The following is a 19914-nucleotide window of genomic DNA, read 5'->3' on the forward strand; positions in this document are numbered from 1 at the left end:
TGCCTATGGTTGCCTCAATCTCACAGTATGTCACATGATGATCTTGCAGTATTAGGTTTTGCACAGCATCAATGTTTTCTTGAACAACAACTGATTTTGGACGACCTTCGCGAATCTCGTCGGTGAGCGAATGGCGGCCACGATTAAATTTGTTATACCAGCGTTTCACAGTGGCAAAGGATGGGGCTTCATCGCCAAATGTGGAAGTAAGTTGATCGATGCACTCTTGTCTTGATAATCCACGTCGAAAATCGTAAAAAATCATCGCACAAAAATGTTCACGAGTTAATTCCATTTTATTGTTGTCGCGCAATCTCCAAGGCAACATAAACAACACAAATGAAGCTATTGACAAAACATTTGAAGTACGTTATGGTCAATAATGCCAGACGATTCCCTAACTTCAATCAGTGTTGCCAAGGCTCAAAATACAAATAGTGACCCTCGTACCATCAGATCTGCAAAACTACCATGATACAATGATATGCCTATATTGGCCAATTCTGATACCCCCAATAACATGTGTTAAAGAAAATGTCTGCAACTTACCAAATAAGGAAGCTCCCGTCTATTGGATGGATTGAGAACAGAAGGTCAGCGCCATGATGCCAGTCTCTCAAAAGATTCTCGATTTTGTTATCTAAAGAGTCACCCAGAGGAGCCTGTCCAGTGGCACTTACTTCTGTGTTGAGGGAGTTCACTGATGTTGCAGTGCTGGATGAAATAAATAAAACATTAGAGATTATTTGCAACTTATATTATAGATAGTAAGCATAACTGACAGAAAAGTTTTGTGAAAATTGAGCGTCAGTCAGTGTTCTAACCTAACCTACCTTGCATATCTCTAGCCTCACCACATTTGCGCAAGTACATCCTGTGTACATTTTTGTATCTAGTGTCAGAGTATTGTTGTGGCATGTCAAAGACCCATGTTTGATCCTTAAATAATTATTACCCGATATATTCCTTAACTTTGGAACTGGCAAAATAATAATAAAAGGTTACTTAAGACACACATGCAAATATATAACTACAGAAAAACATACAGGTCTGATCACTTTGATGAATAAGAAACAAGGTGTGAACACGAAATGGCATTGCAGTATATGTTAAAAACTACTGCCCATCAGTGACTGTGTTAATATGAAAAGCAATGATAATTTACGCCATTGTGAGTAATTGAGTAATATGAGTGAAAAATGATTTGAGAAAAGCTGAATAAAAATATAAATTATATAATACAGAGATAAATACTGCAGTTAAAATAATTGTTGCTTGTAATTAGATTGAATTATAACAACTTGACAAGGAACTTCACAGGTAAGAACAACTTGACAAGGAACTTCACAGGTAAGAACAACTTGACAAGGAACTTCACAGGTAAGAACAACTTGACAAGGAACTTCACAGGTAAGAACAACTTGACAAGGAACTTCATAGGTAAGAACATGAAATACATACACAAAAATGGATAAGAAATTATTATTAAAGGTATATCAAATATTAATAACTTATTTAATAGTGTTTGGGTGTGTCAGCTCCCTTAGCAAAAACATTCATTTAGGAGAAGTGAACAAAACAATTAAAAAACTAATATCAGTTCCCACATTAAAAAAAACTGTAATCCATAAATAAAATACCCAGGAAATAAAAATTAAGTAAGGCCAACCTACAAGGAAGGGAGACGGGTAATGACTACACTGGAACCTTGATTGTGCATCTATCAGGGAACCAAGCTGAAAAAACTTAAAATGCACAAAATGTAAAATACAGGAATGTAATTTCCAGGATCCACTGTATTTGTATAATATTATTATTTTTTATTTATTAATTTTTATTATTATTGTACGAATAAACATCTTACCTTAGAGACTGGTGACTAGGAACACTACTAGATGGAAAGCTGCTATGATGATGCCCACTTACTTCATCACTGCTTTCATCTTGAGACATCGATTTCCCTATTTTTGCTGGTTCCCCACCTTTGGTACGTTTTTTCTCTAAAATGATATAAAAATAATTTCCATGTAGCTTGTAATCACCTTCTATTTTCATGTTTAAATATGCTCATTACATTTATTTGTTCAAGTTATATAGTGGAAACATTCTCATTTTATGAAAGACACTGTAGATTGCTAAGTATAAAGTAGATGTATAGTTGGGAGCTGAGAAGACTGCGAGTGCGGGGTGAGGTTCAGGGTGAACGGGGAGGAAGTGTGGGGAGGGAAGCTTCGACTTGGTGTTCAATTTTTCAGGGTTGCCAGACATGCAGAAGTCCCTGTAGAAAAGGGTGAGAATTTGATAATGGAATCGGGACTTACAGTGTGAGGTGCAGTCTGGCGTTCGGAACCATTACGGACATCTCAAAGACCAGCAACGGCATAGGAATTCACACTTCTTCCGTGTTTTCGGAAATAAATTTGTTTTAAAAATCGAATGAATGTTCTGGCGTGTGTGTATAAGTAAATGTATATGTATAGAGCAGACTATATCTAGTAAACTGGATTGCTGAAGGTTAACTATCAATAGAATTAACATGCAACGAAAAGCGCGAAAGCCGGCTTGGGGGTTGAGCAAAGGTTTATTCAGAATTTTCTATTTGAGGGGTGTAAGTTTGTGTTTATGGGTGTGAAAAAGTATACTTAGAGCCAAAATGACCATAAATTTGTCCTTTTATAAAAATTGTGTGGGGTGTTAGGGCGTAGTTGGTGGATAAATCACTGGGGCCGAGACATTACAACTTCATGTTCCATTATCCGAAAGTTGCAGAAAAGCGATGCTACATACCAAAATGTAAATACAAACAAGAGAGAAAATGTACTACCCTGCATAAGTTAAAATTAATTGATCCATGTCCAGGAAAGAAGCATTGACAAGATGCTAGGAAATACACAAATAGCACGCACACACCCTTACTTTCTTAGTCACGTTGGAAGCAGATTCCTTTGATTTGTGAAGTTTTATTCCATTACTATGCAATATGTTCCATTCATTTGCAATGTGTTTTCGTATCATGCCTTTTTTATTTATGCCGCTGCCACCCTGAAAGGAAGACGAGCTCGTTGCACACGGCGACAACAGATAGGTCAGTTTCGCATTCCTCAGTCTCGCAGTCTTCTCAGTTCCCAACTGTATGTTCCAGAATATTATAGATCTACCTTCACTCAGCAACTTGGATGATATAAATATGTCAGGGAAAGGATGAATAATCCTTAAGCAAGGACATGTTCAGATAGTGGGTTGGACCCCCCCCCCCCCCCACTTAAAAAGTACAAAATCAAATATGCAAAATTCTTGTTCACTGTTGTATAATATGAAGTTGTTTTATTTCCATGTAACTTACATAAAGATAAGGAATAGACTGCGATTATAGTGTCTGCATAAAAATATTGATCAGGGACTTCACTTTTTATCAGTACAACCTAACAACCTTTTTGATATTCAATAAATAATTCATTTGTAAATTTTATTTTTAGTTTGGAAACTTGTTTTTGTATACAAATTGTAGTGATCATAAATAGACATAACCTAGATAATGAAGACATGCTGTTATTTATATCTCCATCTTATATCTTTTTACCTGTTCATGTAATGATGACGATAAGCTATTTTAATATTATTGTTAATAGATAAAATAATCTTAATAACCTAATATGTATAAACTTTACCCCCACTATTAGATAATAGTTTTGGACCAGTCTGAAAATAGATCTAGATATGGGCCTGTCCTTAAGAAAATTAAAAACTAGGTTGCAGTAATGAACACAATGAAAATCAGACAAAGGAAAAAGCAACAATGCATTATCTATAACATGAACATGAAAAATAAAGTATGCAAGCTCTTACTTGGTGAATGATCATCTTGTTCTGAATCTTGCTGGTCTGTGTTCTCACGATCACTATCCCCACCTTCTTCCTTTTCTATAACTTTCTTTGTTAGCTCCTGGAATGAAAAATGAGTAGTTAAGAGTTTTTCCATTATCAAAATAGCTATATTAAAATATGTATCATATGCAATATTAACAAGTAGGAATTTCCTTTCTGGATACCAAATGAACTGACACTTTTACTGACAGAGTTTGTAACATTAACTAATACTTGAACTTAATTTAAAATTATTCAGATATGTACTATAACGAACACACTCTCTTATATTATTTTGCACTACACAGCATTAAATCAATCTGTCACAGTTTTGCTCATGTATATTCATAGATTTACATATGAAATAATCAGAATATTAAAAAAAGATAGCTGTCATTTACATTACAGAATGAAGTGGAAACTGCATATTTTGCATCAATCTGAGAATATATGAACTATTGGTTTATTGTGTACCCTATGCGACTCTATTCGAATCAATTCACTATTCATTTTTCTGTAGTTTTTTGATAGCAATAAGTTTTGTCACCAGCCTGGTAGCTTCATCATATGCATACTGAATTCGAATTACATGCTTGGCAGGTGGTGCATGGAAAATGAATAGTGAGTTGATTCAAATAAGACTACCTCTCCCCACATACCCATCAAATGGATGACTTCAGATACACCCTATGTAACATTCATACTTTGAAAAAGGTATCACTTCAGCATCTACCACATTGCTATGACATTTAAATTGTCATACTTATGCAGAAAAGTGCAACTCACCAGTTAAATTCTGTAAACCTGGTTAGATCAATTATTTCCATAATTCAAATCATCACACTACAATAGTTAGCAATTTATTTAGAAAGTAGAAAACAGTTACTAACCTGAAGAATATTTTCTGCTTGGAGTGAAAAGTGCATTTCTTTATTGTTTAGCCAATGCAAAACAAAATTTGGTTCTCTGTCAGGATCACCTGTTATTAAACTTGGAACAAGAGGAATGTCTGCAAAAGAAGAAACATAATTTATTACAGGGTACCCTTTGTAATTACTATTATGCAAAGTATAACCTGCTATTACTTTTTGCATGCCCAATAAGCTAAAATAAATATCAAACACCCCTTCAAATTATTAACCAATTCTTTGATAAAGTACTCTATTGAAGATCCAACATGTAAACCATTTCCACTAGAGGTTGTGAGCAAGTATTTTATTTATTTATTTATTATTATTAAAGAAGGTTTCCATTAAGCTTCCAATTTTCTTTACATTGATTATTTAACTACAAAAACAGCTTTTTGCCCTACATGAATTAATATACAGTTATGCTATTTGTCCATATTACAAATTTATATAATTGAAAAATATAAGAAATAGAATAAAAGTAAACATTTTTGCAGCTACGTTATATGAGGTAGATGAGGCATGGTGTCAGTATTCATACATTAATGTCCTCATCTGACATTTAAACTTGACCAAATTTCTCTCCTTTCTGCAATTTACAGGCAGTTGATTAGGGATTTTGATCCGTATCTTGCCTTGTTACATTTTGGTACTCTGTTACTGTTGGTGTTATTGGATCGCAGATTGGGATGATGTATAAACTTATACTAACTTTTATATTTCCATGCACCCTGACTATTATTGTATGCATGCCAATCTTCATTAATAATTATATATATATATATATATAATGGATAAAAGCAAGGAGGGCCAAAAGGGCTAAGTAAAAATCAAATAAGGTAAAAGGAAACACTCACTGGACAGTAGGAAAATTCAAAATTTTCGCTAATTTATAGCATCATCGGTGTGAGAAGAAACAGAAGACGGAACCGGAAGTTGGGGTCCTGCAGAGTTGCCAGGTCCCCATTGAAGAAGCGGTGCGTAGAACGAAAAAAACACTGTTTCGTCACCAGGCTCGTCGTGTGAGTCGACGAGCCTGGTGACGAAACAGTGTTTTTTTTGTTCTACGCACCGCTTCTTCTTCAATGGGGACCTGGCAACTCTGCAGGACCCCAACTTCCGGTTCCGTCTTCTGTTTCTTCTCACACCGATGATGCTATAAATTAGCAAAAATTTTGAATTTTCCTACTGTCCGGTGAGTGTTTCCTTTTACCTTATTTGATTTTTATATATATATATATATATATATATATATACACAAGAAAAACTAACTAACTCTCTAGCCTTCTTAAACCCGAAGGTTCATGGCTGCAGCAACACAGACCTTCCATCTGTCCCTATCTTGAACAAGATCTATATACTCTTTTCCATCCCTACCGATTTCCTTTAGTTCCATCTCAACGTTGTCCCTCCATCTTCGTCTTGGCCTTCCTACAGGTCTCTTACCATCGGGTTTCCCAACAAGAATCCTGTGAACTCCTTCTTCCTCTCCCATTCGTGCCACATGGCCTGCCCACCTAAGTCTTCTTGATTTAATTATTCTAATAATATCTGGACATGAATACAAATTATGTAGTTCTAAATTATGTAACCTTCTCCACTCATATGTCTCCTCATCCCTTTTAGGTCCAAAGATTTTCCTAAGGATCTTATTTTCAAATACTCTCAATTTATGTTCCTCTTTCAATGTAAGGGACCAAGTTTCACATCCATATAATACTACAGGCAAAATTACTGTTTTGTATATTTTAAAATTTTTAGTTTCTTAGGTATTAGGCCTATATGAAAAGAGAAAAGTTTATGAAGAGAAAAGTAACATGCATTTTGTGAATTAAACCAGCTTTTTATTTCCTCCTTTATCATTTTCATTTGTTAGTATTACTCTTAAACTTGAATTTGGAAACTGGTTCAAATGAGTTGTTATCAATAATTAGATTTTGATTATTACCTAACGCTTGGTTTCCGCCTGTAAGCATATATTTAGTTTTCTCTTTTCTGACTTCCAAACCTATCTTTTTAGCTGCTTTGAAAAATGATAAAAAAAATAAAGGCAGCAGAAAACATTGAAGATAGACAATTTGATCCACTAGTGGATCTGTATGAATTCATCAGCAAGGTAGTACATTTAGCAAAAAATTACACTCGTAAACTCTTGACATTTCAACACTTTGGTTCAGTAATGGTTAATGCTTTACTTTAAAAAAAAAAAAAAAAAAAAGAGATTCTAATATCCTAGTTTTAGTGCTACCAATGTTACACTCGTGTGGCACGAAGGACAAATCTCGTTAGGAGCATACACACTGAAGTGAGCAAGTGGCATGCAGCAGGCAACAAGCAACTTGGAAATGAACTTTCAGAAATAAATGCAACCTTTTGCACCCAAGTGATATGACAAACTGTACTGCCACTTGTAAATTTACTCAGGTAAATAATGTTCACAAGGGCGTACCCAACCCTATGAATTGAACACTATTTACATTCTGGATTGCTGTGCATGTGTTATTCCTCCCTCCTTCCCTATTCATATATAATATAAAGAAATAGCCTTACCAGTCTCAGCATTAATACTGGCAGCTAAATGGAAATGAAGACCAGGAGTTATTCCTGTTCCGTGAAATCCGTAACTGTGGAAATCATGGACACTGTACGTGGAAGGCAATGTTGGAATTGGGGAAGGTGTACCCACAGGTTGTCCTTGGTTATGATGTTTTGCATTGCGGCGGATTTGAAAACACGTCCTGTGGGATTTCAAAAGAATTTAGATTGCTGAACTTATCAATAACATTATAACAGCTATAGTACATAAAATACTAACAACAACAGTTTAACTAACACCATACAAAGTATTGACAAACACATAGTAAGATATCTAACATATGCATTCACAATTAGTATCTTCAACTACTCTTCCTTATTACTGTATCTTTTTGCTGTTTTGTTCTTTTTCAATGATTTTTAGATACATGTATTACTGAATTAAAATTAGGGATGAATCAATAGAGCTTCGAAATGATACTGATAGCTAGTGGCGGCAATTAGGGGAAGGGGGAGGAGTTGCCCCCAGTTTTTGCCTCTGCACTATTGGACCTTAATGCTAACCCTTGTCTACCACGAGAAAATAAACTGTTCTTGCATGCCACTGGTTTTTAGTGCTTGTTGGGTGAGGAGGCAGGCTGGCCGACCTTGATGGGGCCCCCGGAACCCTCTTGTGGTGCTGTCGCTGCTCTAACTGATTTGCACCAATACCAGTATTTGAAAATTGTACCAATTCAATGCACGTCTACTAGAGTTTCGCTTTAAAATATTCATAACTGCACGTGGCATCATCATTTTAAACAAGATCCATTTTTTCCCACAATTTTGTTTGGGAATACTGGGCCAACGGTGACGTTATGACCCCCACCAACCCCCCTTGGACATGCCACTGGGTAGTTAGTCAGTTGTTGATTACAGACATTCTCATGTGCAGGTAGATTGGTTTTCTATCAACAGGATTCTTATCCACTGTTGTCTTCAGACACTTCAATTTTCAACATGGCAGACATGCAAAAAGAAAATTGATTGACCCAATTTTGGGCTTCTTTACATGACAACAAGCACAGGAAATATTTCTTAATGAATATAGTGCACAAGAACTCTCTTGATAACAAAAAAGCAGAATAGTACATTGCTGTATGCCAATTTAGCTCTCAACCACACGTACACAGAGTGTATCTTCGAGTATGCTTCCTAACCTCTTATAAACCTCAGAGCTATCAATACCCCATAAGTGCTTATAACAGATTCACTGACTTTCCCTTGAAACACTGAAGGGTTCATATTTTGCACAAAGAAATGAGAACTATTTCCCCTCTGACTCCAAACAATGATATCATATTAGTATGGATGTAAACATTACATGTAATGCAACAAAGAAAAATTCAAGTGAAATCTGAACTAATGTGCAATGTGTCTCTACCAGGAGTTGAATCCTGGACCTCTAGCTTACAAGGTCACAGCATGAACTGTTACACTCTCAGAGAGGCCCTCTCCAGTGCAGTTACACACACTTCTGGATTATAACCACCTCAACAAGTGTGTTAATGTTGATTGCTGCAACCCAGACAGGACTGTGACTATACCCCATGATAAACAGATTTTATATTAATAGAGGCTCATATTTTTGGTAAGTAAAAAAGCAAAATATCAGTACTAGGGATGGGCCGATATGAAATTTCGGCAGATACTGATAAAGTACCAATATTAAATTTACCGATACCGATAACCAATATTCTACTAATCCGATATAAAATTAGAAGTGGTCCTTGAAGAACCTGAAAAGTTCATTGACCTCCTTAATAAATTGTTTCAATGTGACTGCCGTGTAAAAGAAGTTGCATATTTAGACATTTACTTTTTTAGAAAGTAGAGCATGGAGATTATCCATAAAAATTACAACAAAATGGCAGAATTTTGCACTAATTTATCAGATATTTATTGATATATCGGATCGGTAAAATAATCGGCAATTTTACCAATACACCGATATGCCTATATTGGCCGATACCGATAGAGTACCGATTAATCAGTCCCATCCCTAACAAAAACAGTAAATTTCAGGTTCAAAAGCAGTAAATAAAATAAAATTTTGGTGTTATAGCAGTGAAAAATCAGATCAAAAGTGGTATATAAAATGACATCTTGGTTTTAAAATTGTGATCATAATCCTAAATTTGATTTAAAAATTGCACTTATTACACAAAATAGCACATTTATGTAGGTACCAGAGTATTCTTATTTTTTTTATTATTATTTATTATTCCTGTATAAAGGGGTCCATTTTCGCTTCTCAAATATTTACAGCAGAATTAATCAAATTTCCGTGAATTGCATAACTCACAGGATAAATCAAACTTCAGAAAGTAAATAAACTAAATTTCGTGTTCACCTCCACTTCGCATTTTGCAGTTCATTTCGTGACAAAACAGGGTCGGAAAATGCACCCCACACCTTTCAGAAACATGAAAAATTAACATTACAATGTATTTCACATATCGTGTTATCGTCAAAAAGGAAATATGCATGCCTCTATATATTTAATTACTTTTATAAAAAAAATGTTCATTTCTGACTTACTTCATGTGCTTCAACCTCTGCATAAAGCGATGCTTGTGGCGATGTGTTCTAAATTTAGGGTTCTGAGCTGCTAAAGGATCAAACTGACTCATATTTACAAGACCATCGTCTGGAAGAACAGTCTCTACCCATATTCTGCATATATTGTCCTTGCACGATGTAACCAGCATATTTGCTACAGAACCCCTAATAAAAAATAAAATAGTATACACATGATGACAGCAGTTCACTTTTTATATAAAATATGGCATTTTTAAACATTAATACAAGACAAAATAAGTTAAGGAATACAACAAATGTATTTTACTTTGAGTAAGGTTAGAGAACAAAGAATTTGTATGCACTGACGATCAGATGAATAGATCAACAACGATGTTTGGTTTTCAAGAATGTGGTGTACCCAGGAGTTAGAATAGGAATGTATGCTAAATGATAATTAACTTTTTTAAAACCTTTACATTTCCATAGTCTATACAGCTCCAATTTGTCTCATTGCATGTTGACTGTTTTGTGCTTACCCTGGTCTTATAGCACAAGTAAGAACATGGTTCATGTACAGGGTGGTGCAGAAGTATTTTGACAGTCTTTCTTTTGTATTTTACATTGAGTGGCCCCTACGATCCCGAGACACTGCCCCCCATGGATTTCTTTCTATGGAATGTTATGAAAGAGGATGTATTCCAAAGAATACTAAACCTACTTGGCATATGTCAACTGTGAACTGTCAACCTACTTTTGCACCACCCTGTATAATAATCTTTCATAAAACCATTACACAGACAACAGAAAAAACATCAACGGTACAAACATTGTACTTACTTTGGCATATATTTGCTTGTCTTCCTCCAAGTCAGCTCTGTTACTGCTCGTGGATGTGCGATGTACACAAATCCATAGTTGTATTCATTCATGGTAGATTGGTTATAAGAAATTGTGTGGTCTAAACTCTTGGATGGGAAGAGTACTGCAAGACAAAAAATAATACTTAGAACTCAGTACATGTAGTTAAGATTTTCGTTTTTTTCAGTATAATAGCAACTCTGTACCCTAAAATTGCAGCCACTCACATCTCTGGTAAAGGCACAGCAAATTCATTTCAAAGAACATGAGCCTAGCAACTCAATGGACTTCCATTTGAGAACATGGACCATGGATTTATGATGTTAAAAAACTTCTTAGACACGTGCCAGAACACAAAACACAAACAACACGATACAAGATACAAGTGCCGCGGTGGCGCAGTCGGTAACACGTCTGACTACCGACCAGTTCAAATCCGGAAACTTTTCTAACGTTGGAAGCGGCCCCATGGCATGGTGCTAAGCACAGGGGAGCACTTTACCTTTTTTTTTTACCTTTACAAGATACTTTGTCAGACACATCGTCTTCAGAGTCTCTTGACCAGACCTGATGGTGACTCTGAAATGGAGCCGAAAGATCGGACAAACGTTTAAAGTAGTTTGTATCTTGCTGTTTGTGTGTGTTGTTTAAAAAGACCATGAGATTGTAAGACTCCATGGTGCAATATTTTGTTATTTTACATTGCTTTCTACCTTCTGGGTTAATTAACATGATTCTGAACAGGACTCCAACGTGGGACCATTGCTTTTACAGCATATTTGTTGATCTCTCAGCTATGAGGTTCCACATGGGTACAGGTTCCCAAGCCTTCTTTCCGGCGTTTACTGGAAGAATAGTAAAATCCTTAAATTTTGCATCTTGTTTTCACCAGTTCCTGTTTTAAGGGGAAACAGTGACAGTTTAGCACCAGGCTTGCATTTACAGTGGAATCTCGATTTTACATTTTTCAGGGACCTAGTTGAAAAAAAAAAATACATACAGAAAAATGTCAAATCAAGGAAAATTTTATAACATTTTCCTATGTTGGGACCATCAAGATTGAATGTATCAACTTACAGCTGATCAAATAGGAATTTCGACTTTTCCTAACACAAGCAAAATCTTCAACCTGCCCTATTCCCGCTGATATGTTTTTCTACGAAAGTTTGATATTCCAAAGGGAACAAGTAAAATAATACTACCATACGTATAATGCTAAATTTTCTCCCCCTCCTGCAATCATTCAGTGCACATACCTCTATTTCCTTCAGCTCCATGCGGGGAAAGGTAGGTGGGGGAGAAGCAGTTTGAGGTTCTTGCGACTGGCTGGAGGTGGAAACTGTTCCTCCTACTCTTAACAAGTACACATCATTCGTAAAATTTGGAAGAACACTGAAAACTTGTTTTCTGAATGTGGCCATGTCTGCATACCTTCTACTCCCCTACCTCGGTATTTAGGGAGGCTGACAGCCCAGTCGACTTCTGCTACAATCTGGCTTTGAACCTGACAGCATAAAGAAACCAATACACGCCAATGTTTCCTCATCAGATTTGTGACTGATTGATTTGGTTTATTTTACATCGCTTATTTGCCACTTTTGGATAATAGCGAAGATAAGGATGAGGTATGATATGATGCAGGGACACTCGAAAAGAACAACCATGCCCAGTCCAGGATTCAAACCCGGGACCACTGGTCTTCAGATTTCTGTATTGTCCCACACCTAATAGTGCGAAAGAGGGCTTACTGGGCAAAAATTTACAACATATTCTTATAAATCCTTGGAAAAGACAGTGGGCATATTGAGAAAATAAAAGATTGAAGTTAACATCTTGTTATAATTTAAAGCTAGATGCAATTACATACTTTACATAATTACAAACATATAGTTCTCTATTTTCTGATTTATGTAATAGCACTAATACTGGAGCAAGGTCAGGTATAACAGCAGAGAAGGGGGGAAACGAGTGGGCAGAGCGAAGCAGAACTAGCTCCTGCAAATGGCTGGTAACTGCTGTTGACAGAGTATAAAAAAAGATGATACTCACACTGCTTGTTTTCAAACCATATCTTCACTAGACGATCGGATTTTCCTGCTGTGGCAAAAAGTGTTCCATCGGGAGAGAATGCCATGTGCACAACTGGTGTTGCAGTGTGGCACTTCCACACACACTCCCACCCTTTGTCATCTTCCTGCACAGGATGATCCCCACCAATCTCAAAGGTGACACCGCATGCTGGAACTACATGAAATAGCAATGAGAAGCAAGGTCATTGTTAAAACTTCGGACAGTTAATACTTAAGGCAATGCTGATACCACTTTGAACCAATATCTCATGCAGGTACCCTTACAGGTTCCGACGGATACCAATACGTGATAAATATTAGTGGGTAAGTGTTCTTCAATTATAAGCAACAACTTAACCAGAGTTTTTCTTCAAAATTGATTGACTTGGTTTATTTTACGTTGCTTTTCTGCTACTTTTAGCTAATCGCAAAGATGAGGATGAATAGGGGCATGCATATTTCATTTTTGACAAAAACACAAAATGTGAAATAACTCATTGTAGTGTTAATTTTTCAGGTTTTTGAAAGGTGTGAGGTGTATTTTGCTACCATATTCTGTCACGAAATTAACTGCAAAATGCCACATTTAGTTTCCTTACCAATGAAACATTATCTGAAGTGTTAATTATTAAGTGAGTTATGTAAATCATGGAAAAATGATTAATTCTGCTGTAAATATTTGAGAAGCAAAAATGGACTCCTTTCCACAGGAATAAACTTAATACTCTGATAAAAACTATATAAATAAGCTATTAGAAGTGAAATGTTAATTTTGTGCCACAAGAAAAGTCTTTAAATCAAATTTAAGTATTTATTCACAATTTTAACTCCCAAATGTCGTTTTATATAAAGCTTTTGATCTTGAAATATACGAGATTTTTCTTCAGAAATCTTGATGTTTTATTCACCATAAATATGTGGCTCTAATGATGAGTGATGAAGAGGACACCCACAAAAGAACACTAATGCGCAGGCCAGGACTCAAATCTGGGACCCCTATGTAGATTTTTCAGCGAAAAATGCAGGCTTGACCAGGACTCGATAGCTGTGGTAGAACAATGGGACGGCATGTCAGAGACATACATAGTACATCTCCTGTGCGTGCCTAATTTAAAGAACTGGGACCCTTAGCATTGTAGCATGATGTGCTAATCTCTCTGCCACAGAGGTCGAATTTTTACTTCAAAATATTCAAGAATCGCATCAGGATATTAAAATTTAGTTGACTGATAAGAGTCGCAAATAGTAATACAATGCATCATATTTTTTTCAATCATCCTGTCTGTGAGAGACTATACCTTCCAATACATCAGAAACCAATGAAGTTGTAGAATTTGAAGATCTGGTAACTGTTAGTTTAGTGCATGTTCACCAAAACCATTTCCTGCAGGCCACATCCAGCACAAAATGACTTTTCATGTGGCCTGCCCGAGTACTTACGAAACTGAATTTAGTATGTTCTGCATTATCGTTAACCTCATAGTGCAACATGGCCTGTGACCAGTAGCTTGAATAACTTTTGCCCTGCACAGAAAAATTTGAGTGTGATACTGCGAGAGAAAACAAAAACCATTTTCAAATTGTGCTCGTTAATAGTAATACCAATGGATATTATTGTATTGGAATTTGAGTATGTATTACCTTCATATGTACATAAATGAACAAAAAAGACAGAACTGGAATACCATGAGTAGTTTTGAAAAAAATGGCATGTTAATTGCTACCATTTGAAGGTTGTAAATATTAGGGAGAATTCACACCATAGTGACACGCAACACATGTCTCTTGGGAACGAGCCAATCAGCAGTAACGTTTCACACTGTAATGGCATGATTGGTGAAAAATCCTCAAGCAACACGTGTCGCCTGTTGCTTATCCAGATACAATTTTATCTGGATTTGGCCATCTCTCGTAAATATTGCCACTTGTCCTGATCGGAATACTGTCAGTGGTAAACATAGCAACCACTCATTCTCTAAAGGTTAAGTTACAAATGTGTAGCTGGTTGGAATGGAAAACTATAACACTCCACCTTCCAGCAGTAAAAATGTTGTTACTTGTCTTGATCATTTCTCTCATCAAAACTAACACAATAATAATATTTGATGTAGTAAAAGCTCGATAATATACTAATATATAACAAATGACTGTAATGTCGGGTTATGGAACATACTGGAGTTAAGCATTAAACCCAATGCCAACATGTTTTATACATACAAAAAAACACTGTGCATTGTGAAGAAGTGCAGAATGATAGTGCAATTTCTACTTGTGAAGGAATACAGAATGATTTCCTTACCAGCATCTGAAAACTCGTCGTCACCAGAAGGTGCAGGGTACAGATGATGATGCCACAACTGCAACACTTCTCCACCAGTTAGGAGTCTTGTTCCTTCCAGGTTCCAGGAGAGAGAACTTATGCAGGATTCTGTCTGCAGAGTTCCTGTCTGAACCCATCGGTAATCTAGTTGCTGTAATATAAAGAGGGAGACTGCAATTACCATTGGAAGTAATAATTGTAGGAAGGAAAACAATTCAAGTGACATCAAGACCCTTGCACTATTAAAAATACGAGTGAGAAAATTCCAATGTGTCAGTATCGGGGAGTATCAGTTTGAAACAAGACCACCCACAGGATATTTTCTCAAGGTGGGGGTGGATGACAGAGCAAGATTACATATATTGGCCCTTAGTCATAGAAACTTATATTTTACTTTATTATTTTCTTACAAATTATAGATATACATAATACAGGTTATTTCTGTCATAAAGTGGTAAATTATTGAATCTAAAAGTTGGATTCTTAAGTTTTATGTGGATTAGCACCAACTTCCTGTATAAATTTTACTTTCTGGTCAACTTTTTCTATTTATATTCTCCATAGCTGACCAATAGCAACTGAAAACGTTCACTGAAGCAACCGCTGTTCTGTTTTTATTATGGAACACAGCAAACATCACCTATCCGCATCTTTCTTAATGTGTGTACTTTCATATCGCAATTACATACAAAAGAAAATGTGTCTCATGTTCTGAACAACTGCAGCAAATCTTTCTCCTTCGATTTCATGCCACCTCCCCTTGTCTTCTCTGTGACACTGTCGCACCACTCTCATCTTTCTTGCAACTTGAGACTGACCACTGCCATGTCCACATATCCTGTTTCATATTTGCATTCCGAATTTATCATGGTACACAGGCATCTTTACATGATTTCATTTCTAATTATGTCTCTTAACACATACTTTTGAGTCTTAGTGATTACTTACTGCATGTTTTCTAGAGAACGATTTTCCCTTGCACATACTCATGTATGATTCTTTGCTTGTGAGCAGCCACTCGTTTACTGTTGTCTTGTTTATAATACTAATTGTTTTATAATTCTAGAGAAGTTGAATCGTTATAAATTTTAGACTCGGCTTTCATCTCTAGAACCTTTAAGGTAACACTTTACTATACCGGAGACGGATTTCTTCCAATATACAGGAGAAAGTACTTACACAAATCATTTTCTGTAGCGTTGTTGATGTTCGGGAATGTAGTTTTGATCCATTTTAATGCGAATGCATGTGGTTTTCTACGAAAATCTATTTCCGACGCACTATTGCTGCTGCCGCCATTTGCTTTCTGCACGTCATCGAGAAAAACTGATGTTGTCCGTATATGCTAAATTGAACGAAAGGAGTTCTAATGGAACCTAACCTAACCTAGTAGGCATACCTCGTCCCCGTGATGGTTCGTGGGGCTATCGTGAATTTTTGGGCTAACGTAAATGGTTATTGGGGCTACCCGTGTATGGTTTGTGGGGCTACCCGTGGATGGTTTGTGGGGCTAACGTCAATGGTTTTTGGGGCTAACATCAATGGTTTAATAATTACTCTTTATGTCAAAAATTCAACTTTTTTGGTTAAAAAATTTCATGAAATGTTTTTATTTTTTTTTTTAATGTAGGTATTTTTCGTTAGAAATTCATTATTTCACCTAAAGAAATATTCGGCAATGCAGAATAGTACGTTAGCAATGTAAAAAATTGCGAAATAAATCATTTATAGGTGTCTCTGGTATAGTAAAGTAGTACCACCTTTAATTTTACATGTGAATGTTACACATGTAATGCTGGAATGCCCCATTATTTATTTTGACCATAGCATGCTTCTACCAAAAAAATGCACACAAAAGATATGCGACAAATGTATGAGAATTGCTCGCCAAAATGAAATTGAATGTTTACTTACATGTACGCTGTTAGACTGAATAAGAGGTGTTGGTTCAAAGATGCAAACTCGGTTTTCATATGCTGCTGCTATCTTTCCTGTGTCAGTTGAACAATCCAAACAACTAATTCGAATGTAGTTATGACATGCACCAGGAATTATCTGTACTCTTTCATAAGTGCTGGCGAGAATTACTATGTTGCAACCTGAGGCATATGCCTGGAAAGAAGAAAAAAGTTCATGAGTAAATATTTATCTTGTAACAAAGTACCATAGATTGATTTGTTGAAGTGTTCAAGTAAGTAATAAATTCCACATTCTGTAAACTTCACCAGGGTACAATTTCAAACACTGATTCTTAATGTTGCACCTCTTTTTGTTACTTGAATGTAAAAAATTAAAACCACTTAAAAGTGCAAATGGCTGAATACACAGACATTGCAAAGAATGTTAATGTATATATTGCTGCTATTTATGTTGACTTTATTCTCAGATAGGTAGGGTTATCTGCACTGGACACGGAATTTCAAACCTAACCACACGTGATTTGCCTCTGCAGGTAATTAAACCCCAGAGCACTTGATTACAAGCCAAGAGCATTATCCACCACCAATCTAGGAGACCCAGATGTTGTCACTGTGAATTCTAACATCAGTACTACTGAATTTTCATGATTTTCAGATTCCTATATTGCATTGACAAGAATACAGATTGCCTACAGGCAATCATTTTAGTGACAACAAATCTCACATTTTTACGGTGACAAACCTGCAATTATATTTTATTGTTATTCTCAATGACATGGTCAAAGGTCTGTCTTACTTTCAACTTTACCATGGTTTACATTTCTGACCCTTGGTAAATCACCGAAACTATTGGGGGAGTGTCACTTAGATTCTATGTGTACATGAATCGTCTTTACAGATGTAGTAACATGCAAGTAAAAACAAGAGGAAACCTACAGCCGATATACCTACTGCTAATAGTAACGAGAGTGAACTCGGTTTCCGTATTTACGCACATATTGTTTTGGAATTCTCAAAAAAGAATACCTATCTTGCAATTTGTAGCAGAAAGCAAAGTAAGGTGTACAGAATGAAATCTTAGGAATATAGCCCTTAAATTTGTGGCATGGTTTAAATATTGCATTACATCTGGAATATAATGAGGGACTATATACAGCAAATAACGTTACAGTTATTAGCATTCAATTATTTTATTGAATACGTTCTATTGTCAAAAGTGAGAGGAAAATGACTCGTTAATTCGGTTACTATTTAATGAACTACTTGCTTTGACATATGAGAACATGGGACATATTCCGAGCTCCTTTGGCAATATTATGGTACAAGCGAGATCTTAGAACATAATGGATAATTAAAATATTGGATACAAACCGTGAAAGGTATTCCTTCAACACTTCCAACCGCAAAACAGTGGTCCCCTGCGTTGCAGGCACCGCTTAATATTTGGTGACAATTCATTTTCCAACACTGGACATGAACTGTGCTGTTCGATCACAGTATTACAGCTACTTCAGAAAGTACTTAAAATCATCGCAAACACTTCTAACATCATAAACAAAAAACAACTAAATATCACTTCGACACATCAATACAATTATCGGCCATCTTCACAAGTCTAGTCAGGTGACTTTCATGCCATCTATTGCTAAACCAACGAAACTCATTGCATTGCCATTGCCACTTTGCGTTTCTGAATCAGGTGGGTGGGAGGAATGTTAGAAAATGTAACAACGCACGATCATCTAGGCTCAGTAAAATACAGCTAGTCTTTAGAAGGACCTTTAATATTTCATATTGTAATCAAAATATTCAATGTTTAACTTTCACGACGGCGACGTTTTTTTTAAAATGGGAAATCCAAGCATGCGCACTTTGTGCTGACTTTATCGAACCACATCGCGCTGTTCATGTCGAGTGTGGGACGAACAGAAGCGAAAATTTTAGAGGTGATGATTTTTATACCTTGCCTACGAAAATATGTTCATTGATTTGATTTATTATGTGGAACTATAAATGTTTCTCCAGTTTAAACTGACATGAAATCTGCGATTTAACTGACGATCCAGTGGCGGCTTAATGCCCTTCTCTTGGGGTACAATGACCTTTTTTAGCCAGTGACGGCGCCTGAATGAGGAGGAAGGGTGATATCCAGAGGCGTCCGGTTATCGGGAGATGCGGTGATGACAAAGCAACATAATAAAAATATTGCTTTTTAAATATATTAGAAAATAAGTAAAAAAAATAAGCCTAGTCTGCTGCCACGTGCGTGGCAGCAGTAAGAATAAGCGTCAAATTTGCTCCTGCCACGTAATTCGTCTGCTAAGAGGATGTTACAAATCTTAAGAACAGATCAAGACGAGAGAAATGCAAGTTTATGATTAGTGGGAATGAATGTACAGGCATGGACGTCCGCAGGATTTTTTACAGGGAGGGGCAAGGAAGTTATTTTTTTCCAGGGGGGGCAAACAAGGCACATTTTCCCCAAAAATAGTGTTGTTCCCTAAAAAAAAACATTGCTTAAATTTGAATTTATGGTGTTCATGCAATAATTAACACGTATTATTGTGGCTAAAATGAAATTATGTGTGTGGAATACATAATTTTTGGTTGACTTTCATTTTCCAGGGGGGGCACGGCCCCCCTTGCTCCCCTTCCGGACGCCCATGTGTACAGGTAATTTAGAACCTTTTTCTTTAGAAAGCATTTAGCGATATTATTTCAATGCTAACAGAACCTAACCTAACTACGAGATCATTTAGGTTTATTATTAGAAGAATGCTAAGGGACCTAATCTTAAAACATTTTTGTGAAAGTAATCGCTACAACGTCACAGTATGTGTTACAGACGTATTGCATACATAGCATGATGAAATCACGAT

The 19914-nt window shown here is 36.2% G+C and overlaps 1 protein-coding gene across 2 annotated transcripts in view; it reads right to left on the reverse strand.

Moving 5' to 3' along the window:
- The window catches only part of Rbcn-3A (rabconnectin-3 alpha), a 164161-nt gene extending 145428 nt beyond the window's left edge, over positions 1-18733 (reverse strand). For both annotated transcript variants that reach the window (XM_083140900.1, XM_083140899.1), the window contains exons 1-11: positions 18407-18733; positions 17031-17228; positions 15096-15267; positions 12777-12971; positions 10707-10851; positions 9888-10073; positions 7323-7510; positions 4755-4873; positions 3847-3943; positions 1865-2000; positions 550-714 (exon numbers count right to left, since the gene is read on the reverse strand). In XM_083140900.1, the coding sequence (XP_082997026.1) occupies positions 550-714; positions 1865-2000; positions 3847-3943; positions 4755-4873; positions 7323-7510; positions 9888-10073; positions 10707-10851; positions 12777-12971; positions 15096-15267; positions 17031-17228; positions 18407-18493 (1688 nt within the window). In that variant the 5' untranslated portion in view covers positions 18494-18733. The remainder of the gene's footprint in view (positions 1-549; positions 715-1864; positions 2001-3846; positions 3944-4754; positions 4874-7322; positions 7511-9887; positions 10074-10706; positions 10852-12776; positions 12972-15095; positions 15268-17030; positions 17229-18406) is intronic.
- Positions 18734-19914: the final 1181 nt, after the last annotated feature.

Source organism: Lepisma saccharinum, chromosome 19 (genome assembly GCF_977018435.1).
Source record: "Lepisma saccharinum chromosome 19, izLepSacc3.1, whole genome shotgun sequence".
NCBI lineage: Eukaryota > Metazoa > Arthropoda > Insecta > Zygentoma > Lepismatidae > Lepisma > Lepisma saccharinum.